General features: G+C 48.8%; 5 protein-coding genes across 24 annotated transcripts; 4 read left to right on the forward strand and 1 right to left on the reverse strand.

The window, feature by feature from the left end:
• The first annotated feature begins 1,856 nt into the window (after positions 1-1,856).
• Ccdc28b (coiled-coil domain containing 28B) lies at positions 1,857-6,606 on the forward strand. 4 transcript variants are annotated; one of them, XM_005317742.5, is made up of 6 exons: positions 1,857-1,983; positions 3,096-3,281; positions 4,771-4,937; positions 5,067-5,260; positions 5,449-5,471; positions 6,198-6,606. In XM_005317742.5, exons 2-6 carry the CDS (start codon positions 3,118-3,120, stop codon positions 6,250-6,252), a joined length of 603 nt encoding a protein of 200 aa, XP_005317799.3. In that variant the 5' UTR covers positions 1,857-1,983; positions 3,096-3,117; the 3' UTR covers positions 6,253-6,606. The 4 variants fall into 4 exon arrangements, with proteins under 4 accessions (XP_005317799.3, XP_013217678.1, XP_040144235.1 ...); XM_013362224.4 differs by having other exon boundaries at positions 1,976-2,106; XM_040288301.2 differs by having other exon boundaries at positions 1,978-2,002.
• Positions 6,607-6,771: 165 nt separating this feature from the next.
• Positions 6,772-9,549, forward strand: Iqcc (IQ motif containing C). Its single transcript, XM_005342986.5, is given in 8 exon segments — positions 6,772-6,943; positions 7,388-7,531; positions 7,731-7,983; positions 8,214-8,332; positions 8,425-8,903; positions 8,905-9,007; positions 9,009-9,093; positions 9,096-9,549. Coding segments are annotated over 8 exon segments (1,401 nt in total). The 5' UTR covers positions 6,772-6,901; the 3' UTR covers positions 9,272-9,549.
• On the forward strand, positions 9,169-16,279 carry Dcdc2b (doublecortin domain containing 2B). Of its 16 annotated transcripts, none has more exons than XM_078025846.1 (10): positions 9,169-9,308; positions 9,982-10,257; positions 11,164-11,215; positions 11,647-11,723; positions 12,116-12,247; positions 12,522-12,668; positions 12,764-12,803; positions 13,973-14,108; positions 14,853-14,956; positions 15,892-16,279. In XM_078025846.1, the coding sequence occupies exons 2-10, from the start codon at positions 9,992-9,994 to the stop codon at positions 15,964-15,966; spliced, it is 1,029 nt and encodes a 342-aa protein (XP_077881972.1). In that variant the 5' UTR covers positions 9,169-9,308; positions 9,982-9,991; the 3' UTR covers positions 15,967-16,279. The 16 variants fall into 16 exon arrangements, 10 of the variants coding, with proteins under 10 accessions (XP_077881972.1, XP_005317801.3, XP_077881973.1 ...); XR_013427684.1 differs by lacking the exon at positions 9,169-9,308 and adding an exon at positions 14,277-14,377 and having other exon boundaries at positions 9,705-10,257; positions 14,053-14,108; positions 15,892-15,918; XR_013427682.1 differs by lacking the exon at positions 9,169-9,308 and adding an exon at positions 14,277-14,377 and having other exon boundaries at positions 9,705-10,257; positions 15,892-15,910.
• Positions 16,277-20,530, reverse strand: Tmem234 (transmembrane protein 234). 2 transcript variants are annotated; one of them, XM_021735144.3, is made up of 5 exons: positions 20,449-20,530; positions 20,003-20,154; positions 18,714-18,780; positions 17,341-17,433; positions 16,277-17,036 (listed from the first exon to the last, which is right to left on the reverse strand). In XM_021735144.3, exons 1-5 carry the CDS (start codon positions 20,462-20,464, stop codon positions 16,942-16,944), a joined length of 423 nt encoding a protein of 140 aa, XP_021590819.1. In that variant the 5' UTR covers positions 20,465-20,530; the 3' UTR covers positions 16,277-16,941. The 2 variants fall into 2 exon arrangements, with proteins under 2 accessions (XP_021590819.1, XP_040144236.1); XM_040288302.2 differs by lacking the exon at positions 20,003-20,154 and having other exon boundaries at positions 20,449-20,519.
• Positions 20,435-27,369, forward strand: Eif3i (eukaryotic translation initiation factor 3 subunit I). The gene is made up of 11 exons (XM_005317745.5): positions 20,435-20,584; positions 20,679-20,771; positions 22,112-22,199; positions 22,491-22,556; positions 23,555-23,704; positions 23,797-23,924; positions 25,368-25,478; positions 25,575-25,664; positions 25,953-26,026; positions 26,975-27,067; positions 27,190-27,369. The coding sequence occupies exons 1-11, from the start codon at positions 20,582-20,584 to the stop codon at positions 27,269-27,271; spliced, it is 978 nt and encodes a 325-aa protein (XP_005317802.1). The 5' UTR covers positions 20,435-20,581; the 3' UTR covers positions 27,272-27,369.
• Positions 27,370-27,379: the final 10 nt, after the last annotated feature.

Consider the following 27,379-nt stretch of genomic DNA (forward strand, 5'->3'; position numbering starts at 1 on the left):
AAAAAGGCTTAGTGATAAAGTACCCCTGAGTTTAGTCCCCAGTAATGTGTAGGGTCCATGAGTGAAGCAAAAGGCAGGGCAGCATCCCTAGCAGTGGCCTACCCAAGAGGATGTAAAAGAACCAACCGATTCCTTTTGATTTTTAAGCATTCCTTGACAAGACCATATTTTCCATTATTGTTTTCCTTGTACTGGGGATTGAACCCTGGGGCACATTACCACTGAATTATGTCCCCAGCCCTTTTTTTTTTTTTTAAGTTATTGATAGACCTTTATTTTGTTTATTTATATGTGGTGCTGAGAATCAAACCCAGTGCCTCACACATGCTAGGCAAACGCTACATCCTCAGTCCCCCAGCTCTTTTTTAAATTTTCAGACTGGGTCTAAGTTGTCCAGGCTAGCCTCAGACTTTTGGTCCTTTTGTCTCAGCCTCCTGAGTTATAGATTATAGGCATATGCTACCATGCCCCAGCTCATTCAGCTGATTTCTTAACCCCTGTTTATTCACTGGGAATGAAGCTTGAGACATCCTACTGATGGCCTCATCCAAAATCCTATTACTTCAGGGACCTGGGTTATGTTCAAAAAGTGGTACATGGTACGTGATGTATGCCCAACAAATGGCAGAAGCAATTCAAGGGCCTTTGCTTTGCACTTATGCAAGTAAACCACCCACTGGCTGTGACAGTACAAGCCAGAAGATCAGAGCCTCTTTCCCTTCTAGCCAAGGTCTTGATAAGTGTTCTGTGCTGGCCACATTGGTTCCAAAGATCTCTGGAAGGGATGAGGGAATGCTGCTGCAAAGCATCTCTGCTTTTAATTGAGGCTTCTGAGGGTGGGAACTGCAGGGGAGCTCCTGTACCCTCTACACTTTCCTGGAGTAGCCCTAGCACCACTCTTGGCAGCTCTGGTAAGGGAGAAAAGGACTTCCTGTTGTCCTCTCTCCCTCTGACTCCCAATTATTGAAAAATTCCTGAAGTAATGTCTCCCTTTCTAGAGTAGTCTTCAGAGTGCATATATCTGGGAATGATGAGCCTTCCACAAGTGCCTGCAGAAGCAGGGCCTCTCTCTCTAACTCAGCCAGATGCCTGGCCCAGGGCAGCTGCTCTTGCCCAGTGTGAGAGGGAAGTGGACATGGTGGCTGTGTGCACTGCCTTGGGCCAGTTGATTTGAGCCTGCTGGGTAGCCTGACAAGAATGAGCCTCTCCCATGTGGCATCAGATAATGCCCTGAGGAACCGAGCCAGGATCCTCTGTCAGGACTTTAAATAGCTGCCCCATTGATGCAGGCTCCTCCAGGTGCTCAGGTTTCCCTTCTGAGCGTTGAAGTCAGATGCCAGGGAATGGAGTGGGCTTCTCTGGGACCTGGGGCTCCCCACATATATCTCCTAAGGCTGAGGGATGAGGAGGGGACCTGGCACTTGTCGATGCCAGAATATAGCCCCACTGCTCACCACCCAGCAGGATCTGGGTGTGGTGGGGAGAGTGCTGTTGCCCTGGAAATGACTAGTGTTTACTTTCCCTACAATGTGGACAGTGGCAATGATAGCGCAGGGTTAGGAGTATTGAGTAGACCGAAAATGCTTCAAGATTCTTGGATACTAACACGTTCTCCCTCTTCCAAGCCCTCCCTGCCTCCTCTTTATTTTCCATCCCCCTTCCCCCTCTCCTGACAAAGCCACCACCATTTTGTAAGAGACTGTACCTTCCCTCCAAAACTGACAGAAAAGTATTTATTAAACCGTTATCGCACGATCAACAGGGTCGCCTTAATTCCGGCAGGAGGTCAGGTGAGTGAGAGAATTGAGCTCAATTTGGGGACGCTCCTCCCAACTTGCTCCAACCCAAACCCGAGAAGGTCACTTTCTCTTTAAATGCAAATCACTCCCGCCAGCTTAGCTCCCACCCGCTGGCGTTCCGGGAGGAGCGCGGAGGGCGCCGGGCACCGGCCCTCGAGCATCGCTCGGGACACCAAGCCTCCAGGTCGGTCGCCTTCGAGGAGGTGCGGGCGTGCAGGGCGGGCGCCGCGGGCTGCAGCTGCGTTTGGGGCTGGCTTCGGAGGCCGAGCGTGGGAAATGGAGCCGGGGTTGCCCCGGCCGCTCCCGGGTACGGGGGCTCCAGCTTCCGACCTCTCCTGTCCCTCAAGGGGTCACCCCGCCGCAGCAAGAGGCGGACCCTGCGCCGGTCTTCCCTCCACCACGCCCAGTCCCATTTGGCGCCCGCCAGCCTCAGTGCTGTGACCTCGCCTCACCGCCCCAGAGAGAGGAGTCAGGCGGGTGGCAGCAGCGTGGAGGGAGGCCGCCGCCAGAGGACCCCTAGAGCGGAGGCTCAGGTGGTGGCCGGACTCCGCGGCTGCGCGGCCATTGTTGGAGGCCCAGGCTGCCCGCTGCCTGACCACGCACCACAGGGACTTGGAGAAGGAGGAGCAGCTGGAAGCGGTCCCTGGGAACTTCTGGAGTCCCTGGCACTCGCGGTTGGGCGCGGGGTGGAAGAGGAGGGATGCCAGTGTGAAGCGGGAGCACAGCGAGCCCCGCCCCGTGGGCCCGGACTTCTGCCCATACCCATCCAGGGTCACTGCTGCTTGACACTAACTAGGGCCTTCCCAGGTGTCTCCGCCCCCACCCTGGTCACCTCTCAGGCCTACCAGGTTAGTCAGAACCTGGAAGCAGCTGATAAACAGAATGGGGCCCAGCTAAGACACTCCTTAGTGTCTTAGCTGTACTCCAGCCATCTCACGGCCACCCTGTCTCCCTACGTCCACCCTGTCTCCCTACGTTTCCTCTCCAGCCCCACCCTTTTAGCCAGAGGGACAGGAAACTCCAACAGCACAGGGTAGCATCCTGGTTTAGCCCCTTCAGACAGGGCCCAGGCAGAAAGGGTCTTATGGGCCTTGGAAGGTCCTTAAAATGCACATCCAGGATCCCAGCAACAGGCAGTAGCACCTGACCCTGCACAGACAAGGGAACAAAGACTCTGACATTTGTGAGAAAACAAGTTGGAAGGTCCCAGGGCCCTTCCTTTGCACCTCTCAGGGATTGCTGGGTGAAGGGATGACTTTGACCCTCAGAATCTCAATGAGGTTGCTTCCTTCCCAGGCCTGAGGCTTACCAGCACCTAATGGATGACAAAAAGAAGAAAAGGAGTCCCAAGCCCTGCCTGACCCAGGCAGCCCAGGCCCCAGGCACACTACGCAGGGTCCCTGTGCCAACTAGCCACAGTGGCTCTTTGGCCCTGGGACTCCCTCATCTACCATCCCCCAAGCAGCGGGCCAAGTTCAAGAGGTGGGTACAGAAGGGATGCAGGGCAAGGAAGAAGGACTCTCAACTCTGGTTTGAGCCTTGTGGGGGAGGAAGGCAAAGGGGGCCATCAGCCTTTAGCCACTAAGGAATAATGGGTGCCTTCCTTGGGGCTGGCTCCCGCTGACCCCTGAGCACTCAGAGATGACTTAGATCCAGTACCTATCCTCAAGTGCATATGGCAAAAAGGCCAGATGGATAACTGAGATCACATATTATGAGGCTGTACTTCTTGGGAGGGAGGGAGCAACCTGCCAGAGAGTCAAAGGAAGTTGCTGGATGCACTGAAAAGGGAAGAATATTCTAGCTGAAAGCTTGCTTGGCCTAAAAATGAGAGAAAGATATTGCCACAGACTGGGAATTTAGCTCAGTGGTAGAGTGCTTGCCTAAGCATATGCAAGAGCCTGGGTTCCATTTCCAGTGTTTGTGAGTGGGGGAGATTGCCTAGAAGGTTCCAAGAACCACAGGTTCTTTGGGGGCCATGGAGTGTCAGGGAACAAGAAATGGAGAGGGGATACCAGGGTACCCAATTTGAATTCTCTGCTGAATTTTTAAAAATGATTGGGAATTTGTTTCCTACCTTATAAAGTGTCCATGTTTGTTCACACCAAATACAATGTGTTCTTTCTCCAAATGTTCAAATCAAAATCACCGTTTCCCCTGTGGCTTTGCATACCTCCTGCTTGAGAGGCATGTTTGGGAACAGCTACAGTGGGCTATAGCTGAAGCTCAGGACTGGACTTAGAATAATAGGAAATGCAGCCTTGAAAGGAAGGAAGGCCAGGTTGGCAAGGCATTCAGTGTTATCCTAAGGAAACAAAAAATTCAAAACAGTTTGTAGCTAGGAATGGTGGTGCGCGTCTGTAATCCCAGTGGCTCCAGAGGTTGAAGCAGGAGGATTGCAAATTCAAAGCCAGCCTCAGCAACTTAATGAGGTCCTAAGCAACTTAGAGAGATCCTGTCTCAAAATAAAAAATAAAAAGGGGCTGGGGATGTGACTCAGTTGTTAAGCACCTCTGAGTTTAATCCCTTGTACTAAAAAAAATAATAAAATAAAAATTTAAAAAAAAACAGTTTATAGAAGAGGGCAGAAGAAGTGGGGGTGGGGGGTAAGACAGTCTGGTGGCAATAAAGGAAAAGTTATACCCAAAATTATTGAAAGCCAAAGGGAACAAGTAACACATTCAGAATCACAGGAGACTGGAGGGTAACTGAAGCTCTCCAACAGAAATCCAGGAGTCCCTTGCAGGCATGGCTCTGGCTATGTCATTGGTAGAAAGACTTCTTTTTTGACCTCTTACCTTCTCCCTCACTTATTCCCTTCCTTCTATCCATCCCAGTGTCCAGGCAGGGCCAGAACAAAAAACTTCTATTTGTGTTGATGAATGAATGGGCAGATGATTTAGATAGATGGCACAGAAGATCCAGGAGCGCCTGGCTGTCCCCCATTCATGGTCATGTACACTCCATACAGAGTAGGCAAGGAGAAATGCCGCCCAGTACTGGCTGGAGGTGGGGGCGGCTCTGCAGGCACGCCCTTGCAGCACTCTTTCCTGACTGAGGTGACTGATGTCTATGAGATGGAGGGGGGTCTGCTGAATCTGCTCAATGATTTCCACTCCGGCAGGCTGCAAGCCTTCGGTGAGTCCTGGAGGCTGTGCAGAGAGGGGCTGTGGGTGGGGAGGGTGGTCCTGGTCTCCGTGGTGGGGCTGGAACAAGGTCCCAGGCTTACTGTCAGGGTTCCTGAGAATGAGGATTGCTCCCATTCAGGGAAGGAATGCTCCTTTGAGCAATTGGAACATGTTCGAGAGATGCAGGAGAAGCTGGCCCGGCTGCACTTCAGCCTGGATGTGTGTGGGGAAGAGGAGGATGAGGAAGAGGAAGAGGACGGAGTCACGGAGGGGTTGCCTGAGGAGCAGAAGAAGACTATGGCAGACCGCAACCTGGACCAGCTGCTTAGCAATGTGAGTTGGATCCTGGGGACATCAAGGGTGGGGAAGATACCTGCTCCCAAGGTCCCTGGTGAAAAGATGGGGGTGCATGAATCCAACAGCAATAAGCCCCTCAGTTTCTATTAGATAAGGGTCCCCAGAGCATTCAGACTTTGTTCTAGTCCCATTCCTTATAGAAACCTTCTTTTCTCTATTGACAGCTGGAAGATCTTAGTAATTCTATGTATCCTTTCTAAGACTCCACAGTGTACATGTCTTGCAGATGAGGAAGGGATGAGATGAGGTCAGGTTCCTCCCCCTCACCTCCCTCCCGGAGTGTGCACACATAACTAAATATCCCCACCCCTTTGCAGTCCTACTGAATCAGAATTAGCCACAAACAGCCCCTACCTGGGGGCAATGTAAAAAGAATTTCCCAACCCAAATATTAGGAGAAAGGTGAATGCAGGGATTATTTTTTTACCGATCAAAATCTTTGCAAGTACTTCAGCTGACACCAATGATGGCAAAGTGTGTCTGATGTCCTCCTGCCCTTTCGATATAGAACAATGTATTAATTTAGACTAATCCTCATTTAGCTCTGCAGAATGTGCATGCGTCCACATGAAGGCAGATCCACACACACACACACACACACACACCCCACCGGTCCTCCGGTTCTTCTGACCTGCATGATCTGGAAGAAAAGAGAAAGAGATAAGTGACCTAGCAAGATGGGCAGGCAGGATGGGCTGCAAGGATAGCTCAGGATAGATCACATGTTTGGCATGCATGAGCTCCTGGATTCAGTCCCCAGCACCATTCAGAAAAAGAAGGGCAGGTGGGGACTGAAACCTCAGACCGTGGGACAGCCCTTTGCACGGATGGGGAAAATAGACCCGTAGGGGATGTTTAGACTGATGAGAGGAATGACTGAAGTCCAAAGCATCACAATCCTTGACTGGCACAGACAGAAACTGCACCTGGCAGAGAATGCTGAGCCTGAGGAGCAGTCAGCTGCATAGGAGTAGTACCCAGGCCCACACTGCCTCTTTCATTCTCTTCAAACTGTGACTTCCCTTCGTGGTGGTGCACGCCTATAATTCCAGCTACATGAGAGACTGAGGCAGGAGGATCTCAAGTTCAAGACCAGCCTGTTACATTTAGACCCTGGCTCAAAATTAAATTTTTAATAAAGGAATTGGGGTATAGGTCAGTGGCAGAGCGCTCGCCTAGCATGTGCAAGGCCCTAGGTTTCAGCCCCAGGACCGGGAAAAAAAAAAATGACTTTACGGACTCTGGTGTTTCGCAGCTCCCCAGGTGCTATGAAGTTGGGGACATTGGATGGAATTAAACCAAAAATAAAAAGTAAAAAAGTGGCTCCGTGTCTTCCTTCCCCTCCTTGCACCTTTCTTCTCAGAATAAAATAATCCTGCACAGCACAGAGGGCTTGGAGTCCCCGCTCGGGCAGGAATTGGGATGAAGCTAGTGGCTTCAAGAGAATGGAAGGCCAGCCTGAGCGCTTGGCAGCCAGACGAGTCTAAAGCAGGCTAGGTGAAGGTTGCCTTGGAGGCAGCGGGGCGGGGCCTCCATGCCTTAAACTGCGCATGCTCAGGAGCTGTGCTGCCAGAGGACGCACTGCGCAAGCGCTCGGCAGGGGACGTTAGCTTCCTGATGGAGACCGAATTGTTACTTCGGAAGGTGTCGGCCTTGCAGGTTCGGGGCAGAGGGGTGGTCGGGGTTGCACCTAGGGTCTCCTACTTTCAGTAGGGTGAGGCTGTCACGGTCAGTCCCTACCCAACCTCTGGAGATGCCATCCCACCTCTGCAACTCCCGAAGAATGCGGAGATCCATGGACTTCCCTAAGCCCGCACCCTTGACCCGCACGAGCGTGTGGGTCAGGGAAAGTTCCGGAAGCGTCTAAAAGCGAGGAGAGTAAAGCCCAGCATACTCCCTTGAATTCCTGGAGCCCCAGCGCCCACTGTCACCTGTCCTTTCCCCGTGGCCATGTCCATTTTTGCAGTCTCCGGGATAACGTCTCCAGAGAATACCCCAAGATATGTTCCCTCTTCTAATGTACCAAGGACTTTTAAGCAAATATATTAGCAAAAATAAAAAATAAAGTGCCAAGGGTGTTCTAACTCTCGTTCTCCACACCAGGCCTGTGTCAGGGGCTTCTTGGTTCGACGCCAGTTCCAGAGCCTGCGAGCTGAGTATGAGGCAATTGTACAAGAGATAGAAGGCGACTTGGGCTCGCTTCAGTGGACTGCCGGCAGAATTCCCAGGCCTCTGTTTCTCCCAGAGGTAGTACACATCCCAGGGGGAGAAGGGAGAGTAAGGAAGACCTGGCAGGGAATTCAAAGGAGTGATAGAACCTACTCTTCCAGCTGACAGGCCTCTACAGCAGACTGCTCCTCACACCCCATTCCTTAATTAACTTGTCAGCTAGATCATGGTGCCAGGGGTTTAGCCCTGGGACTATCATACCTTTCTGGTTTTGCAGAAGGCAAAATCTCAACGCTCCTGGAAAGCAGGAAAGAGGATACCAAGTCCAGAGAAGAAACTATGCAGCCACTTTCCATATAAAGAGTCTGTGAAAGAGGCCCTCCGGGAGGAGATGGTGCTGAAGAAGTCAGGAGAGAGTTCAACAAACCCAGGAAGACTTCCCTGCAGAGATGACAACCTCTGGCTTCAGGTTGAGCAGAGCAGGAAATCCAGCCAAGAGGAAACAAATACATCAAGGATGAAGAACTCAGGTACCTCTCTGTCTAGATCAGGAAAAGTCCCTGATCCTCTCAGGGCCTTAGCCTCCCAGTCTAAAAAGTAAAAGGGATGTGCCAGATTAGCTGCAACCCTTTTCTCCCTCCCTCCCCTGCCTAGTTGAAGGAAACACATGAGCAGTGAGGGGTTGCCAGGTCTGGGGCTAAATCAGCTTCCAGTGTCTATAGCTCAATGCATTCTCCTTCCTGTCTTGCCTCCTTCAAAGAAGCCACAGGTCCAGGACCATCCCATAGCCAGCATGAGATCCAAGAGCTCCAGTTTCACCGCAGCCATTTGGCCATGGAACTGCTGTGGATACAACAGGCCATCAACAGTCGCAAGGAGGTAGGCACTAACTTTTAGAATGGGTGAAGGGTTAGGAGTTAGGGCCTGTATAAGCAGGCCCACATGTTACAGTATTTGTTCTCTCCCAACAGTACCTAATTCTCAAACAAACACTGAGATCCCCAGAAGCAGGCCAGACCACAGATGAGCCCAGCATGTGCACAGACCATGGGGGACTGGCCTGTGAGAAAGCCTGGTCACAACCAAACCCACTGCTGAAGGACCAGTTCTGCAGAGAGAGGACCACTGGAGAGCTGGACCATGCAGATGATTCCTGCCAAAAAGGCAAATCACAACTCCTTAAGTACCCAGAAAGTCTGGCCACTGTAGACAAAATCACTGCTGGGGCTAAGGGCAGAGAATTGTGCTATAGGAGGGTTGGACCACAGCTGCCTACGCCATCAGACAGCCAGGCTGGAAGGGACAGGTTCGCCAAAGAACAAAACCATGAAGGACAAACCTTTAAAGGGGCCTGCCTACAGCAGACAAAATTCCTAGAGGACCAGATCCTGAGGAGCCTCAAATCTAGGAGCCCCTGTTCTGGGAAGGCCAGAAGACAGCTGCCCGCATTGTGAGGACCCAAATATTGAGGACAAGTCTCCCAGAGACCAAACCACAAAAAAAAACCTGACTACCAAACAGCAGGCCACAAGATATGACCTCTCCAAGGACCACATACATCATTTATGATGGGACCATGGCAGGACCAAAGCATGGTGCCCTATATTTCAGGAGGATTCAAATGTCCAAGGGCCAGGGCCCTATGGCAGAAGTTCCATAGTTGGAACCTCCAATAAGCCTAGTCATGAAAGCTGGAAAAGCTAGAGGACTGTACTGTGGAGCTCAAGGACACCTGAGACCCTATCTTCCACAGGATTAGACCAGAAAGGAGAGGACCAGTGGAGGGACAGGCTACGGAAAGCAGGACCACCAAGCTAGATCCTGAGGAGCTAGCAGAGGAACAGGTTCCAAAGAGGTTTGCTATGACAAGGCTGTGGTGAAGACAGGCCTTCATCTGCCTCCCCTGCCCTCGTCCCCAGCCATCAATGACTAGTGGGGCCAATGGAGATTGGAGCAGAGACTAGAGGCATAGTGCAGAGGGCAAAGGACACCTTTTCATCCTCAGCTTTTGGCTCAATCCAAATTTCAGGTTAAGGATTAGTTATATGGGGAAAGACAAGTGGGAGGCCTGGAAGAGAATAAAAATTTTTCTTGGATTTTGAGCCTGGCTGCTTTCATCCCTCCTGTTTACTTCCTGTCATCATGGGGTGAGTGTCAATCCCAGAGCCAGCTGGGAGCCTCAGCCCAGGGGCAGATCTGAGGGCAGATCTTCTTTGGGGAATAGTTCCCAACCTGATCCTCACTTGAGCTCAACTGTTAGGCTTCAGAGTGGAAAAGGCTCTGGAAAGTACTGGAACACTGTATTTAAGTAGGATCTCTGCTGTCCTCTCTTACTGAGCCCCAGGGTCTTTTTTTTTCATACAGTGATCATACCTGTCCTATTCTTGTGAGGCCCTATCAGTGAGATTGTGAATGCAGAAAAATGCCCCTACCATAGGCTCTCCCTGAAAGGGCAGGACTCCACCTCTCATTGGCATGGCTCTAGCCCTGCCTTCGTTGCCTGGCAACAGTTCTGTGTCTCTTGACAGAGGACACACTATGGCAGGTGGAAGTTCAGGAGCCAAGAGGATAGTGGTATACCGAAATGGGGATCCCCACTCCCCAGGCCGCCAGCTGGTGGTGACCCAACGCCGTTTCCCCACCATGGAGGCCTTCTTTTATGAGGTGACATCAGCCGTGCAGGCCCCACTAGCTGTGCGTGCCCTCTATACACCTTTTCATGGCCACCCTGTCACCGACCTGGCAGAACTGCAAAATGGAGGGCAGTATGTGGCTGCTGGCTTCGAAAGATTTCGCAAGCTTCAGTAAGTAGGCTGAGCCTGGTCAAAGAGCCTCGGAGAGAGGCAGTAGCAGGAACAATAGTGAGTCTGGTGTGTAGTTACCAGCTTTATGTATTTTGTTACTTAAACAGGGAGGGGAGAAATAGTGAACACCTGCCTAAGTACGTGAGCAACAAGTGGTTGAGCTATAATTTAGATTGGATTTTGTCTGGTACTGGGGCCCATGCCCACCACAATCAGGACCATGGGAAGGAGACTATTCTGCAGTTTGAACTTTTTTGTAAAAGATCTTGATTAGATCCCCTCCCACCACCATCACCACTACTCTAAATCTGATGACACTTCCTCTCTCCCTGCTATGTATCCCAACCTTTCAGGTAGGCTAGGATCATCCCTCTCTGGAGGGTGGGCCACCTTCCAAGGTGGGAAAAGAATTTTAAGTTATCTGACTTTCCAGTCCAGCTCTGGCTTCCACATCCTACTCTGAGCTCTTAGCTGAGGTTGCTTACTACAATGGAGAGAACAAGGGTTTGGGAGCTAGACAGAGTCTTAGTCACTTCCTATGGTAAGTGACTTACCTTGGGTAAGTCACTTAGCTTCTCTTGAATCTCATACAAAATGTAGATTAAGCCATCCACTTCATGAATGTAAAAATTCCTGAGATATAGTAGGATATTTAATGTCCTCTTTTCTCTCAGTCTTTAACACTATTGCCAATAATCCTAGTCTGAATTTCCAGCCTGACCTGGCATTTAAAGAATTCTAAGGTAGGTTCAAGTACCAGCATCTGTTTCTGGCCTGAGTATGCTGAGAAACTGTCCTTGTGGGGAGAGGTACCTGGCAAGGTGTGCCCCAGCCCATGCTCTGGCAGTTACTTAGTTGTTGAAACACCAGACTCCCCAAAATGACCTTCATCCAATGTCTTTTCAGCTATTTACCCCCTGGAGGGAAGGATCCAGGTGGGAAGAGCAGCAGACTACAAGTGAGTACTGAGGAAGGCTGTCCCCCAGCCCCTCTGCCCTCCCAGCCCTCCTAGGTAGGATTTGGGATTGCTCCAAATTGCTCTGGGAAGTCAGAGACCCTGGAAGCAGCAAGAGCTGCAGGTTTCTTGGGGGACACTCTCCACTCCCACTCTGGAGCTTGCTGCTCTCCTTGGGGTATGGAATTTCAAGACACTATCCCGTGGTCCTGTGTGGTTCCCAAAGGAAAGAGGAAACTGTGAAATACACATGGGGGTAGAGGATGGTTAGAGTGACTTAAGGGATCTAAAAGCACCCTTTAGTGAAAGGGCCCCCTCCTTGCCTCCTTCCCTATAGGAGTCTGGTTCCTTCCAGCTCACTACACTTTTCTTGGGCTGACTCATCCCTAACCAAATACCTCTCTCCTGATTTGGGGATCTGACTTGGGTTTCAGGATCCTCTCATGACTGGCCACCCGTGTGACTGGGCTCTTGGACAGTGGCTGCCTGCAGGCATCCCCTTCTATATCCAGTGAGTCCAGCATCAGATAGCAGGGTATAGATAAAATGGGTGTGTTTGTTCCAGGAGCTTTTGATTACCAGTGGGAAATAAAAGGTCCAACATGCCAGGTGTGGTAATCCCAGTAGTTTGGGAAGCCATGCAGGAGATCATGAGTTTAAAGCCAGGCCCTAAGCAACTCATCTGTCTCTAAATAAAATACAAAAAAGGGCTGGGGATGCTGCCCCATGGTTAAGCACTCCGGGTCAATCCTGGATACAAAAAAAAAAAATGTCCAACATGTTTGATGGGTGGAATTGGATCAGTACAGTAGTTCTCAAACCATCTTCTGGCACCTGTGCCATCCTTCTCACATGAAGGGAGTCCCAGGTCCCTCCCTCTCACCAGGTGGTTCTTTGTCTCAGTGTGTTTAGGAATGGGGATCTGCTAAGTCCTCCATTCAATCTGAAGGTGTCCCAGGCTGCCATTCAGGACTGGGAAACTATGTTGAAGCTCCTGACTGACAAGGCCAAGTTACAGAATGGGGATGTGCATAAGTGAGTATGGGGCCTGGGGAAACCCAAAAGTCTCCAGAGAGTCTCCTTACTGAGTTCAGCTGTTCCTGAGGATGAAACGGCAAAAGGAGAATGTTCCCTCCAGCAGGATTTCCTCCTGTGCCATAAGAAGTGGTCTCTCTGGCCCAGCCCTCAGAACCAAGGCAGAGCCTAGGTCTGAGGGCCAGAGGCCAGAGGGTACCTGCCCCCTCACTGCCTGCTGACTGTGAAGAGGCAATCTGTCTGTAGGTCCTTATCCTGCTCACCTCTCCCCCAGACTCTGCACCCTGGAGGGGCTCACACTGTCATCGGTGGAGGCTTTGGTGAATGGCCATTACTACGTGGCTGTTGGAGAGGATGAATTTAAGGCCCTTCCCTATCTGGAGCTGCTGGTGCCCAGTCCCTCCCTGCCCAGGGGCTGCTGGTATGTATGTGGTTGCAGCAGAGAAAGGTGCCCTCTGGTGAGCGTGCTGACTCCATGTCCTCTGCCCACACAAGCCTTTCCTTCTTTCATTGTAGGTATCCTCCAGGCCTGAAGTATAGACCCCACAGGCAGAGGGTAGGTGATCCACAGGGCATGGGGGTCGGAATGAAGTAGAGAACTCTGATAAATTTGAACTCTGACCTTATTTCACTGCATCCTTTCAATAATCTCGTGAAATAGATTATCACCATTTTCCAGAGGTGGAAACTGAAGTTCATAGGAGTAAAATGATTTGTTCAGGGTGACACAGTTATTGAGTAGCACAGACCAGACCAGAACTGATCTTCAAGGTGAAGTTGTAGACCTAATGCCTTCTTTTTTTTTTTTTAACCATACAAATTATTTTTATTTATTTTTTTAGTCATACATGACAGCAGAATGTATTTTGACATATAATTTACATACATGGAATGTACATACATCAATCATATTGTCTATTCTATTCTGCTGCCCTTCCTATCCTCCCTACTCCTCCCCTCCTCTCCCATCCTTTCTTTCTATCCAATCTAATGTGACACACTTTTTTTTTCTCCTCACATCATATATGTATTCTGTATAACAATGAGGTTCTCCTTCCATCTTCCGTGCAACTCCCCTTCTCCCTCTTTTTCCCTCCCACCTCTCTTCCCTATTTAGTGGTAGTCTTCTTCTCATGCTCTTCCTCTCTATCCCATTTTGAGTCACCCCCCTTATATCAGAGAAGACATTCGGCATTTGTTTTTTAGGGATTAGCTAACTTCACTTAGCAAAATATGCTCTAATGCCATCCATTTGCCTGCAAATGCCATGATCTTGTTATTTTTTTGTGCTGAGTAATATTCCATTGTGTATAAATGCCACATTTTTTAAATCCATTCATCTATTGAAGGGCCTGATGCCTTCTTGATAGGTTGGATGCTGGGAGACAGAACTGGCATTCTTTGAATAGCAGTGCCCCAGGAACCTCAGCTCCCCATCCTATTACAGGTCTGAGCCCTCCGAAGATATGAGCCAGTGAGCATGAAGTCCAAGTATAGTTTGGTTTCACTGGGTATCTTCGAGTGCCAGGCACCAGCTGCTCCGTCCCTGGATAGGCAGTCTGGTGGGAAGAAGGGGTAGGAAGGGAGGATGCAGACTGTGAAGGTAGATGGCACTGCCTCTCCCAAGCTCCCACAGGCCTCATGGCATGCTGAAGCCTAGATTGGGGAATAAGAAAGGTGAGACAAGCCAGAAACCAGGGTCTGAGCCCAGTGTTCTTTCTGTAGGACCAAGGCCTCAGGACACAGGTCACTCTTCCCTTTCCAAAAGAACCAGCACAAATTGAACCATCTGTTTTCTATGCCAGACCCCAGCAGAACATTCAGCCAAGAAGCAAGCTCCCCACTCTCTTGTTTCCATCAGGTGAGGGGCCTCTGTGGACCAAGCCTTTCTCAGCCAATCACCCCTCTTTTTTTCCTGTGCTGGGGACTGATGTTGTGGTTTTGGTTTTGGTAATGGGGATTGAACCCAGGGGTGCTTAACTACTGAGCAATAACCGAGCTTTTTTATTATTTTTATTTTTTGAGACAGGCCCCTGGGCCTACAGTTGCTTAGGGCCTCTCTAAGTTGCTGAGGCTGGCCTTGAACTTGCAATCTTCCTTCCTCAGCCTCCTGAGTCGCTAGGATTACAGGTGTGTGCCAGCCACTGTGCCCAGCCAGTGCTGGGGATTGAAACCCATTCCATGGGTCTTAAGCCTTCTAGGCAGACACTTTACGTAGCCACCCTTTGACAGTGACACAGGATGGTACCTGCTATTGTTGGGGATATCTGTTGGGGCAGAATGCCCAGGTATAGAGCTGGCTCTGACCTCAGCATAATTGTCTTCTACTCTCCTGTTGGCATGTCCAGTCTCTTGCTTTTTCTTAGGGACTTATCATATGAAAAGAAGCACATGGAAAGGGCAATGCTTATCTCAAAATGATTCAGGGGTGGGCTTTACAAGGACTAGGGCTGGGATTAAAAGCCTGCCTCTCAACTTCCCTGCCATCCTCTGAATAGTGGGGAATGTGAAGCAAGCAGGGGAGGGGAAAGAGTATAGAGGTCAAGGGAAAGAAGGCCAAGGACTCTGCAGTCTGGGCATCAGTCAATTTTACCTCCCTCATTAGGAGTTAAGGGAATATACAGGGCTCCTCACCCAAGGAGGGAGACAACAGGGGCCCAAGACGTAGCAGACAATGAAGACACCTGGACAGAGCAGCCCTTGGACCAGGTAAACTCCAGGATCAGAAAGCCATACTTGGAGATGGGAGTTTAGAGCTAGAAACTGGCAGTTCTGAGTCCAGGAATAGGTCCTCCCTTTGTGACTGTAAGACCTCCTAACATCCTAAAGCTTGACTTTCTACCTCATTAAACAAAGAAGCTGGGCACGGTGGCACATGCCTGTAATCCCAGCAATTCAAGAGGCTAAGGCAGGAGGATCGGAAGTTCAAAGCCAGCCTTATCAACTTAGCAAGGCCCAAGCAACTCAGCGAGACCATTTCCAAATAAAATTCAAAAAAGGGCTGGGAATGTGGCTCAGTAAATTCAAAAAAGGGCTGGGAATGTGGCTCAGTAGTTGAGTGTCCCTGGGTTCAATCCCCAGTACCAAAAATAAAAAAAATAAAAAAAGTTCTTTTTTTGTTTTTGCTACCTGGAATTGAACCCAGGGGTGCTTAACCACTGAGCCACTTCCCCAACCCTTTTTAATTTTTTATTTTTTTTTTAAAGAGAGAGTGAGAGAGGAGGGGGGGGAGAGGAGAGAGAGAGAGAGAGAGAGAGAGAGAGAGAGAGAGAGAGAGAGAGAGAATTTTTAATATTTATTGTTTAGTTTTCGGCAGACACAACATCTTTGTTGGTATGTGGTGCTGAGGATCGAACCCGAGCCGCACGCATGCCAGGCGAGCGCGCTACTGCTTGAGCCACATCCCCAGCCCCCCTTTTTAATTTTTGATTTGGAGACAGGTTCTTACTAAGCTTGAGGCTGCCTTTGAATTGGGAATCCTCCTGCCTCAGCCTCCAGTCTGCAGGGATTACAGGCTTGTGCCACCATGCCTAGCTGGAGTTCTTAATTTCTAGTCTTTTCTGGGGGAGGGGGGGTTTCCTGCAGGGGGCTAGAGGCTGGACACATACATGGCTCCATTCTGTACTTATCATCATTTCCTCCAGAGAGCAGCACAAACAGTGGAGGAGGCCGTGTCCTCGGAACACAAGTCTGGAGCTAGACTGCATCCTCAGCCTTAGCCATTGCACCATCTTGAGAGCCAAAGCTCTAAAAAGAAACAGGAAGACAGCAGTTGGGTAGACACCTTTTGTCTTCAGCCTGTTCCTGAGAATCAACGTCTCCCCTGTGCTTATAGGGATGTGGTTTCCTCAACCCCTTCCCATTCTTCTAGGCCTATAGCCCAGTCTTCTTTCTCCTCAGCAGAGCAGCCCTAGATGTGGAGGCTGTTTTCTTATGGGATTCTCTGTCCAGAGAAAGGAGTAGCTGATTGAGCTTGGCAAGCGACCACAAATGTGAAAGTAGATTTGTCACAATAAAAGAATACTTAACTAACCTGTTTAGCACAGATTTATTGAAGGCTGCTACTGGCCAGGTATTGTACTGGATATTACAGTTAGGTGATGCTGGGGCTCAGTTGTCTACCTGTCTTGAGAGGGGCTGGCAGGTGAGCATTTCTGCCCACCTCATGGGTGGGAAATGCAAGGCTAACGGAGTTCATACGTCCTATATCTACATTCTGATGCACCCTCTTCTCCTCAGTTGCTCCCCTAAGTCACCAAGGCACTGAGCACTGGAGGTATCTCAGTCACATTTCTGGCTTCAAGACTGCAACACAGCAGCTGGTCTTTTCCATGTAGCTGGGCCTCTGCAGTCCCTGTATTCTGCCACCATGATGGTCCAGAGCTGGCCAGGGTAACAGTGGTTGGGTAATAATGACCTGAGATTTTAGCAGAAGAGCTGTTGAGGCAGAGAGCTGCTGAGGGTGAGTGTGAAGTGTCCCGTGCGAAATCCCAACAGCTGAACACCACTTGAAGATTACAAAATCCTTTTACTGCTGTTCTCTTACTGTGATCCACGAGGTAGCTACTATCCCCATAAGAGATGAGGAAACTGAGGCTCAGAGAGGGCAAGTTCTTGGTCCATCTGCTCATTGCCTGCACCTTGGCCCAGGGGTTTCCTGGAGATAGCAGAGCTGGAAGCTGGGGTTGGTCCACTCAAAAAGTAGATGGTGGCCTCTGAGTCTTGTTCACTGAGCTTGTGATACAAAGTGCAATTCCTGTTATGGTGAACACCATGCCAGCGACTGCTCCTAGGATAGTGGCAGAAATCAAGGGGCTCTGAGCCTAGCATGCTAGCAAGAAGGAGCAGGTACAGGGCTGGGGAAAGGGTTCATATGGGGCCCAGTACCAACTGCCCCCCCAGCCTCTTGTCTCCACACTGCTTAGGGTTAGGAAATAACTGATGGCCACAAGGAAGCAGGAGAGTTGCGAAGAAAAGGCATGATGGGAGAAAGCCCTCCTCTCTAACCCATGGGAGACGGACTGGGAAAGAACTGACCCAGGTACATCAAGGCCCAAGCAGCTGCTTCCTACATTCCCAATAGCGTGACTTACCTTTTCCACCAATATCTTCTCCAAGGACCTTCCCAACAATCAGCGTGAAGACAATGGCCAGAGAGTTACAGATAGGCACAGCTAGAGTCAGATCTGGGTAGTCAAAATGAGAAGAAGTGCTGAGATGCAAAATGTCTTATCACATTAGGGGAAAAAAAAGGGGGGGATGGGGGAGCAAGGAGCTTAATGCAATGGAAGACCAAGGGTGTTGAGGGAGGCAGACCTTGGTTCTCAGTATAATCTTGGTTATATATTTAAACCCTCTGAGCCTATTTTCCCACATGTAAAACAGTGATAGCAAGATACCACTGTAGGTATTTTTTTTGCAGGGATATTGTAAGATAAACTATGATAATAGTCACTACTGTTTTGATTATTAGAATAGGTGGATATTAAAGGATGGATACAGAGTAGGTGACAAGATAATAAAATTCTAAAATTATAATTTGCTCAAAACTTGGTGAACTGCATGCCAGGTGGCATAAGGTTCAACATTGTTTTGCAGCAATGAATACATCGGGCCAGAGGCTTAAATAGTCTTATGAGCAGCTATTTCTAAATGTAAAATAGATCAAAGAGGAATGACAAGTTGAAACCATGTGGCAGGAAAGTGGCTATCTTGTCCCTCATCTTCCCATGGCCCTTGAGGGGTTCCCTAGAACTAATTGGGGCCTAAACTTTCCTGGAGTCCCTGGAGGGTCTTGACTCCAGGGGAGGAAAACCACAGAAGTAAAATTCAAAAGCATAAATTTTAATATGTAGCTTCAAATCCTTTTGCACTGTCATGCTGTGAGACTAAGAGGGGTGAAGTAAATTGTCCAAAGTTTTGTAATATTCTATATGATGACAATCATGTTTGCTTCACAGGGTGATGATGGGACTTAAATGAAATATGTAACATCAGTAAAGTATCTGATGCAGTAGAGGGCAGTCAACAAATGTTGGGAGAAAGGAAATTTGTATTTATTGTGCCAGGCACTCTGCTATGTTTCTCATATATCGAATTTATAATCTTCACAATGCTAGGAATCCAGCTGTAAAACACCAAGGTTCAAATAAGGGACTTGTTCTAGGTCAGACAGGTAGCACTCACTAGAAGCAAGAGGGACATAGTCAGCATTTGGCACAACAAAATGAACTTTCCATCTTCCTCTGCTATTGCACAAGACTGCCAGGCTCCAGATCCACCTCGTGCCTGGCCATATCTCAACCAGTCCACTGTGCCTCTGCCCTCAGAGGAGGCTACCAAGAAGGGAACAGTAATATGCTCTCCCTCACTGAAGGGGAACAAGGTGTTTCAGGTTCCCTCCCCAAAACAACTTTCCCAGGTGGCCTCCACCACTAAGCAGAGCAGCCGTACACTAGACACCCACCTGTTGATGCCAGGGTGAAGTAGTAGAGAAGGGAGCCACACTGGTTGAGGAGAAAGGGCACCAGGTACTGGAAATAGGAGAAAACTGACGTCAGTGTAATTGCCTGAGTAGCACTGCCTTCTTTGAGCTTCTAGAAATATCCAAGGAACACTAAGCACTCTGAGAAGGACCCAGGGCAAAGACAGAAATAAACTGAACTCCACATCTTTGCTCTTTTTTTTTTTTTTTTTTTTTAAAGAGAGAATGAGAGAGAGGGGGGGGGACAGAGAGAGAAGAGAGAGAGAGAGAGAGAGAGAGAGAGAGAGAGAGAGAGAGAGAGAATTTTAACATTTATTTATTTATTCTTAGTTCTCGGCGGACACAACATCTTTGTTGGTATGTGGTGCTGCTGAGGATCGAACCCGGGCCGCACGCATGCTAGGCGAGTGTGCTACCGCTTGGGCCACATCCCCAGCCCCACATCTTTGCTCTTAAATGCCCTTTCCTTTAGCTTGACTACTTCCCATCCGTTTTTTTTTGTTTTTTTTTTTTAGTACTAGGGATTGAACTCAGGGGCACTGGGTCACTGAGCCACATCCCCAGCCCTATTTTCTATTATATTTAGAGACAGGGTCTCACTGAGCCTCACTTTTGCTGAGGCTGGCTTTGAACTTGTGATCCTCCTGCCTCAGCCTCCTGAGCTGCTGGGATTACAGGCGTGAGCCACCATACCAGCTCCATTCTGTAAGGTCTTTAGTGCCAATATTACCCCCTTCAGAAAGCCTACCATAAGTCTCCCATCTGCAGTCTCCCTCCTCTGAACTTATGCAACACTTTTATCTGTATCCCTCTCCTGGCCCTTAACCCTGAGAAGTTGTGGTGTCCATGTGTTCTTTCCCAGTAGCCTTGACTGGCAGACTTGGGGTCAGAAGTAGTTCCCCGTATCCCTTTTTGTCTTCCACCCCAAGGGCCAATTTGAGCCCTAAGCTCTCCCTCTGGAAAGACTTGCAAGTTCTTCATATAATTGGAGAGAACACAATAATAAAATACTAACAGCATCCATGGATGGAACACTTTTGATGTACTAGGTCCAATGCTAAGTGTGTCTTACTTCAATCCTCATAACTGCCCTATGATTATCATAATTTCCATTTTACAGATGACAAAACTGAGGCTCACAGAGGACAAGTGACTCCTCCAAGAGCTGCTTGGGAGTGATGGGATTGGGATTCTCACCCAGACCTATTTGACTCCAGAGACCAAATATTTAGCGGCCACTCTTCCGTGAGAGGGGCTGTTCAGAGACGCACCTCAAAATTCAAGAAAAGGGTCTTCATCTCCTGCAGCAACTGCCGGACCCAGGTCCGCTCATGAACCTGCTGAAGGCCGGCGGAGGCTCGCTTCAGCAGCGGCTGCGTGCCACCCCACAGAGCGGCCACGAGCACCAGAGCCAGCACCTGCCCTAAATACAGATGGACGGAGAGTCACCCTGACCGCCAGCCCCACAGGCCGCCCGCTGGGCCTCGCCCTCCTCTAGGCTCCTAGCCCCAGATAGCCTTCCGCACCGCTCTTTGGCTCTCCGACGCCCCGGGCTGCGCTCGACGGGGAGCACAGGCCTTGGGAGGCGGGGGAGATGGACTCAGGAGCCCGAGGACTGGAGTCGTAGCAGGGGCCGGGGTTCGGGGTGGAGGGGAGTAGGAAATGAACTGCTGGTGGGGATCAGAAAGTGCGTTGACGGGCGGAGCCCACTACCCACCCAGAGACGCCGCCATGGCAACGCCGCTCTCATCTACTTCCGGGAGCGAGGGGGGTGGAGACGAGAGAGCGGAAGTAGTTCCAAGCCTCTTCCGGTCCTGCTCACGCCTCGTTCTCGTCGCTTCACCGCCGAGATGGTGAGTTCCGCGGAGTTGGGGGTGTTGTGGTGGGGGTCCCGGGCCCGAAAGAGGTCCAGTTCTGGGCGCTGACACTCTTGTCCTGTCCCTACAGAAGCCGATCCTGCTGCAGGGCCATGAGCGGTCCATTACGCAGATTAAGTATAACCGCGAGGGAGACCTCCTCTTCACTGTGGCCAAGGACCCTGTGAGAGCCGGCGTCCGGGCGGGCGGGACAGGCGGAGGGGTCCCCCCAAGGGCGAGTTCCTTCTGCCCGGACCCTGGGTGGACGATCCAGTTTTACTGCCAGACGGGAACCTAAGAACATCCCATTCTAAAAAGTAGGGAGATGCCATCCCGGGGTAGGTTGATGAGGGCATTCTATCTAGGAAGGTAGGAAGGAATTCGACTCTTGGTAGAGATGAATAATTGGAGAGAAGAAAAACAAGAGACCACTGTGGATGGGGAACAGGGACAAGGATCAACTTGATAGAACAAGTCACGTCCAGTAGGACAAAGAATCATGGAATGTATCTCAGTGGTAGAATTAGTGCTTAGCATAACAAGGCCCTGGGTTCAATCCCCAGTATTACGAAAATAAACGAAGAAGAAGAAGAAATTTTAAAAAGACACGGGTCTTAATGAAGATGCGCCTAGTCTCGGTCCAATCAGTCGCATCTGCTACTCAGTGTACAATCTCACAGTACTACCTTTTGAGGCATCTACATATAGAGGCAGTTAACAGTGAGGGCTTTGAAGTCAAACTGATTTAATTTGAATACTAATCCCTGCATCTACTAGCAGTGTTACTTTATGCATGTCAGTTAATCATTCTAAACAAGTTTTCCTTCTTATAAAGTATGGGGATCTTTAGGGCTGGGATCCAGCTCAACGCAGCAAAGTCTCCCATATGGGAAGCCCAGGGTTCACACACCCCTCCCGTTCCAAAAAAGAAAAGAAAAAAATACATATATGGGGACTTATAGTACTGCCTTAACCAGATGAGTTCGTTCTCATAAAGAGCTTGGCACAGTTCTTCGTGCATAGGAGTACCTAATTAATATTATCACTTACGTATAAGTCCCATAGACATCATTTCATTGGAGCCTCCCCTTTAAAGAAGGCATTATTGTTCTGACTATTTTAAAGATGGAGAAGCTGAAGTTAAGAGGGATGAAGCACCTTATTTGAGATCATACCATGAGATAGTGACAGAGCAGGCACTGGAATCCAGACTTCTCTGCTATAAATTCCTCCCACTTGGACAGATCACCAGAGCTACTGTTTATTTGGACTGGAGTACAACCTAATCTTTTATTCTTATAAGAGATTCTGAATTGAGGAGAGGACAGACCCAGCAAATAAGGATGCTTTTGCAAATTTGACTCCCCTGCTATTTACATTCGGATAGGGAGGAGAATCTAGGAATTTTACCACTTTCTTGCCCAAGAAATCAGCAGGCTAGAGATTGAGGAGGGTTCCTGGGGCAAAATAGGTGGCCATTGCTACTCCTGGGGTGTGAACCATCCTGTCATTTGGCTCCTCCAGATTGTCAATGTATGGTACTCTGTGAACGGGGAGAGACTGGGCACCTACATGGGCCATACTGGTGCTGTGTGGTGTGTAGATGCTGACTGTATCCTTGTTTTACTCTGAGGCTGTGCTCCAGGCTCTGCCAGCAGAAGAGTTGCTGAGTTGAAGGTGGGAGTTTGGGATGCTGGTGTGGGTCTGTAGAATAATACCTCCTACTCCCAGTCTCTTCACTGGTTGGGGAAACATTCAGGACAAGTTCCACTTCTGGATGAGGAGGTTAGAGTGCCCTGAGTTAAGAGGAAGAAAGGCTCTTTGGGACTGAACTGGGAGATGATTCGGTTGGCTTCCCAAGGGCTCTGGTAAACTCAGTCAAGTTTCTTAACATCCTCTTCAGGGGACACCAAACATGTCCTCACTGGCTCAGCTGACAACAGCTGTCGTCTCTGGGACTGTGAAACAGGTAAGCTTCAGTCATTTACTCTTTCAGCAAAAATTGACCACCTTTAGTGTACCTCTGTAAGTAAACAGAGATTCTAGGAGAATGCAAAATAAATCTAGAGATGGTTCCCAGTCTAGAGAATAAGACAATAAGAAAGGTAGAGGAGCAAGAAGTATTACAGCAATGTAATAAGCCATGAGAGAGGAAACAAACTACTCTGGAAGGCCAAGGGGAGCAGCTGACTTCCTAGAGCAAGGGTGGGAGCAGCCCTGCAAGGTCTCCCAAAGTAAGTGACATGTGAGCTGGGCCTTAAAGGAAGAGAAAGACAACATCACTTTGGCACCTGCAGGAATGTAAGCATGGAGACTATTGTGTCATTTGATCTGGTTGATGCTCTGTTTTGGGGGAGTGGAATAGATAGGCAGGAGAGAAGATGAGGCTAGAGAAGCAGGTTAGGCCAAAAGAGTCCTTGGGTGCCAAATTCAGGAGCTTAGCTTGGGAGGAATTTGGCCTGCTGCAGAGGCCATTGCAGGAAAGAGTTGCAGTCTGGTTAGTTTTAGCAGGGTCCTGGAGCAGTGGGAAAGCTGACCCTGAAGATAGAGGAGCATATTCAACTCATTCATATTTAAGTGATCCAAGCTAGATAGGTAAGAGCTGGGCCCAGGGCTGGGGTTGCGGTGAAGGGTCCAGCTTCAGTATATGTATATACTGGCATCTAGTTCTATGCTGGGCACTAGGGACATCCAGAGAATCAGACCAGGTCCATTCTGTGGAGTAGCAAAGTTTGTGGGGGAGACAGATAGACTATAAACCATTATGAGCAGTGCCACGTTAACAGGGTATGTAAGGAAAAAGTGTAAAGATTTGAACAAAAGCACAGCAGTGAAGAAGAGAGCAGTAAGTTAGGGTCACCAGAGCAGGAGCAACAGTGAGGCGTGATGACAGGCAGGCAGATGATAAGACAGTCCTCCCTGCAGTGATAATGGACAAGTTGTAGCCCAGACCCTGCCTCTCTCCAGGGAAGCAGCTGGCCCTACTCAAGACCAACTCAGCCGTCCGCACCTGTGGTTTTGACTTTGGGGGCAACATCATCATGTTCTCCACGGACAAGCAGATGGGCTATCAGTGCTTTGTGAGCTTCTTTGACCTGCGGGATCCAAGCCAGATTGGTGAGGGCTGGGGCTCAGCTGGGGGCCTGGGTTGGTTGGAGGTGAAAGGTCAGCTCCTGAGGCTGGAGCTGGACATCTGCTGCCCCCTACAGACAACAATGAGCCCTACATGAAGATCCCTTGCAATGACTCCAAGATCACCAGTGCAGTTTGGGGACCTCTGGGAGAGTGCATCATTGCAGGCCATGAAAGTGGAGAGCTCAACCAGTATAGTGCCAAGGTAAGAGGTCAAGTGGAGCCTGAGCCCACCAGAATGATTTCTTACAAGAGGAGGTTAGGGCTAGGGATATGGCTCAGTTGGTAGAGTGCTTGCCTTGCACATACAAGACCCTGGGTTCAATCCCCAGCACCCCCCTCCCCCCAAAAAAAAGAGGAGGTTAGCACAATGATTAAGAGCAAGGGCTGGATTCAGATATAGAATTCATCACTTTCTAGTTGGGTGGTCTTGAGCAATTTACATAATTTCCCTGAGTCTGTTTATCTTAAATATCTCAAGGATCAAATTACATCAGGTTTTGAAAAAGTTGTCAGAGTACTCAGGACATGTTAATAATGATGATAAATAAGTATTTTCCTGTCGCCACAGAGCTAGGCCCTATGCTAGGCTCCTAGGCAAAGAAGTGAGTCAGTCATTGTCTCTACTCCAGGGGGACAGAAACTTGCAATTATCTGGCGTATGAGTTAGATTGAATTGTGCCATCATAAAGGTTTCAACCAAGTATGGAAGGTGTACTATGTCACAGAGGAGGTGGCACATACACTACCTTGTGAAGAATAAGAGGAACTTCAAACAGGAAGCATAGACTATTCCAAAGACAAAAGAAGTGGCAAGAACAAAGGCCCAGAGTTAAGGAAGTACATGGATTCTTAGGGAATCACTGGTGTAGGAGAACTGGACAGGGCCTATATTTTTAAGGTCCATTGTGTCTAGAGGTAAGGAGTTGATTTTCCTCTAGGCAGTAGGGAATCTTTTTTTTTTTTTTTTTTTTTTTTTAAAGAGAGAGTGAGAGAGGAGAGAGAGAGAGAGAGAATTTTTTAATATTTATTTTTTAGTTCTCGGCGGACACAACATCTTTGTTGGTATGTGGTGCTGAGGATCGAACCCGGGCTGCACGCATGCCAGGCGAGCGCGCTACCGCTTGAGCCACATCCCCAGCCCCAGTAGGGAATCTTTAAAGGGTATTTGATACAGTGCTTTATGCCTATCATCCCAGTGATTCAGGGTGCTGAGGTAGGAGGATCCCAAATTCAAGGCCAACTTGGGCAATGTAGTGAGACCTCTCCAAAATAAAAAGTAACGAGCTAGTTGTAGTTCAGGGGTAGAGTGACCTGGATTCAATCCCCTGTACAAAAAAAAAAAAAAAAAGCTGCAGCAGCAGTTAGGCATTGCTTTACACACCTGTAATCCCAGCAGTTTGGGAGACTGAGGCAGAAGGACTGCAAGTTTGAGACCAGTCTTAGCAACTTAGTGAGACCCTATTACAAAAAGGGCTGGGGATATAGCTCAGTGGTTCAATCCCTGGTATAGAAAGAAAGAGATTTAGGGGTAACTGATTAGGTTGAGGGAATGAATAAAGGGGAAAGTCCAGGTTGTATTGGTTTCTGAGGATAGTGGGCTAGTAAGAATCAGAGCTGGTCAGTCTCATAGTTCCTCCTTCCTCAGTCCGGAGATGTATTGGTGAATGTTAAGGAGCACTCCCGGCAGATCAATGATATCCAGTTATCCAGGGACATGACCATGTTTGTCACGGCATCCAAAGACAACACAGCCAAGGTAAGCCTGGGCAAGAGATCTGGTAGGACTGTACCCATCCTTTGGCTGCCCCCAAGAAGGACTTTTTATATATTTCTCCTTGCCTTGTCTCTCCAGCTCTTTGACTCTACAACCCTTGAACATCAGAAGACTTTCCGGACAGAACGTCCTGTCAATTCAGCTGCCTTGTCTCCCAACTATGACCATGTAAGGGAACCCCCACTCAGGCCAAGTCTCAGAAAGCTTCTTGGATCAGGATGTTTGTTTGGCAAGTAGGCTACAAATATGGTGTCAAGCAGAGAGGAGGAGCAATAATAAAGCTGAACATCTGAGTAGCCACAGGGGACTGGGCAGCTGAAGAGTCTATTTATCCCTGCCCTTGGCATCCCCCTGTTGTGATATGAGAGAGGTTAAGAACTTATAGGACAGGAGAAAGAAAAAAAAAATAGACCCATCTGCCCTTTGGGCCCATGTGGACTTTCTTCTTCCCTTTAGGTGGTGCTGGGTGGTGGTCAGGAAGCCATGGATGTAACCACAACCTCCACCAGGATTGGCAAGTTTGAGGCCAGGTATAGGGGAGGGGCCTTCTTCCAAATGGAAACCATGTGCAGTATTTTTTGTTTTGTTTTTGTTTTTGTTTTAATGTTTATTTTTTAGGTGTAGTTGGACACAATACAATGCCTTTATTTTATTTACTTATTTTTATGTGATGCTGGATCGAACCCAGGGCCTTGCACCTGCAGCCTCAGTGACTTAGTGAGGCTCCAAGCAACTTGTCTCTAAATAAAAAAATAAGAAGGGTTGGTGATATAACTCAGTGATTAAGTGCCCCTGCGTTCAATTCCTAGTACCAAAAATAAATAAATAAATCATGAATTTGACAGACATACCATTATGCATACCATTATATTTCTCTGTGCCCATGCTTTTTTTTTTTTTTAAACCAGGGATTGAATCTAGTGGCACTTAACTTCAGAGCCCATCCCCAGCCCTTTTTTTTTTTTCTTTTGAGATAGGGTTTCACTAAGTTGCTTAGGGCCTTGCTAAGTTGCTGAAGCTGGCTTTGAACTTGTGATCCTCCTGCCTCAGCCTCCCATGCTTTTGGGATTATAAACCTGTAGGCTGGTCTCCAGCTTGCAATGCTCCTACCTCAGCCTCCCAAGTCTCTGGGATTGCAATGCTGCACCCAGCTATGTTTTTTGGCCATATAATGGGACAGTAATAATATATTTCTTGAAATTTTGCTGATTAAATAAATGAGCCAATATTTGTTACAGCATTATCCAGCAATAATAAGCACTCATTAAGTTTTAGCTATGTTCAGGCAGACATTTGGGTCCCTTCTTCCCCTGACTTCATCTTACTTTGTTTATTCATTTTCACTTACTGTAATCTCCCTGCTTTATTAACTTTTTTTTATAAAGTTTGTATTTTGGGGAATGCTACCTTAGATGGGTTTTGGAAGGAGATGAAGAATGAATTAATGGAATCTCTCCTTTCCCCTTTCTTTCCTCCAGGTTCTTCCATTTGGCCTTTGAAGAAGAGTTTGGAAGAGTCAAGGGCCACTTTGGACCTATCAACAGTGTTGCCTTCCATCCTGATGGCAAGAGGTAGGGCCTCAGTGAAGGGAGTGAACTTAGCCTGGGTTGGGTCTCCACCCACTTTCATGCCAGGCCCCACAGGCCTGCCTCTGCCACAGCCATTTGACTGGACCTTGCCCATCTTTTTCCAGCTATAGCAGCGGTGGTGAAGATGGATATGTCCGCATCCACTACTTCGACCCACAGTATTTCGAATTTGAGTTTGAAGCTTAAGAAGCTGGATCTTCATCCAGGCCAGGGAGGCTGCTTACAGAAAGTTTTGGACTCTGAGAAATAAATTAGTTTGGTAATAAATGGTTTCTGTTTAGACATTTTGTGGGG

Source organism: Ictidomys tridecemlineatus, chromosome 11 (genome assembly GCF_052094955.1).
Source record: "Ictidomys tridecemlineatus isolate mIctTri1 chromosome 11, mIctTri1.hap1, whole genome shotgun sequence".
Lineage (NCBI taxonomy): Eukaryota > Metazoa > Chordata > Mammalia > Rodentia > Sciuridae > Ictidomys > Ictidomys tridecemlineatus.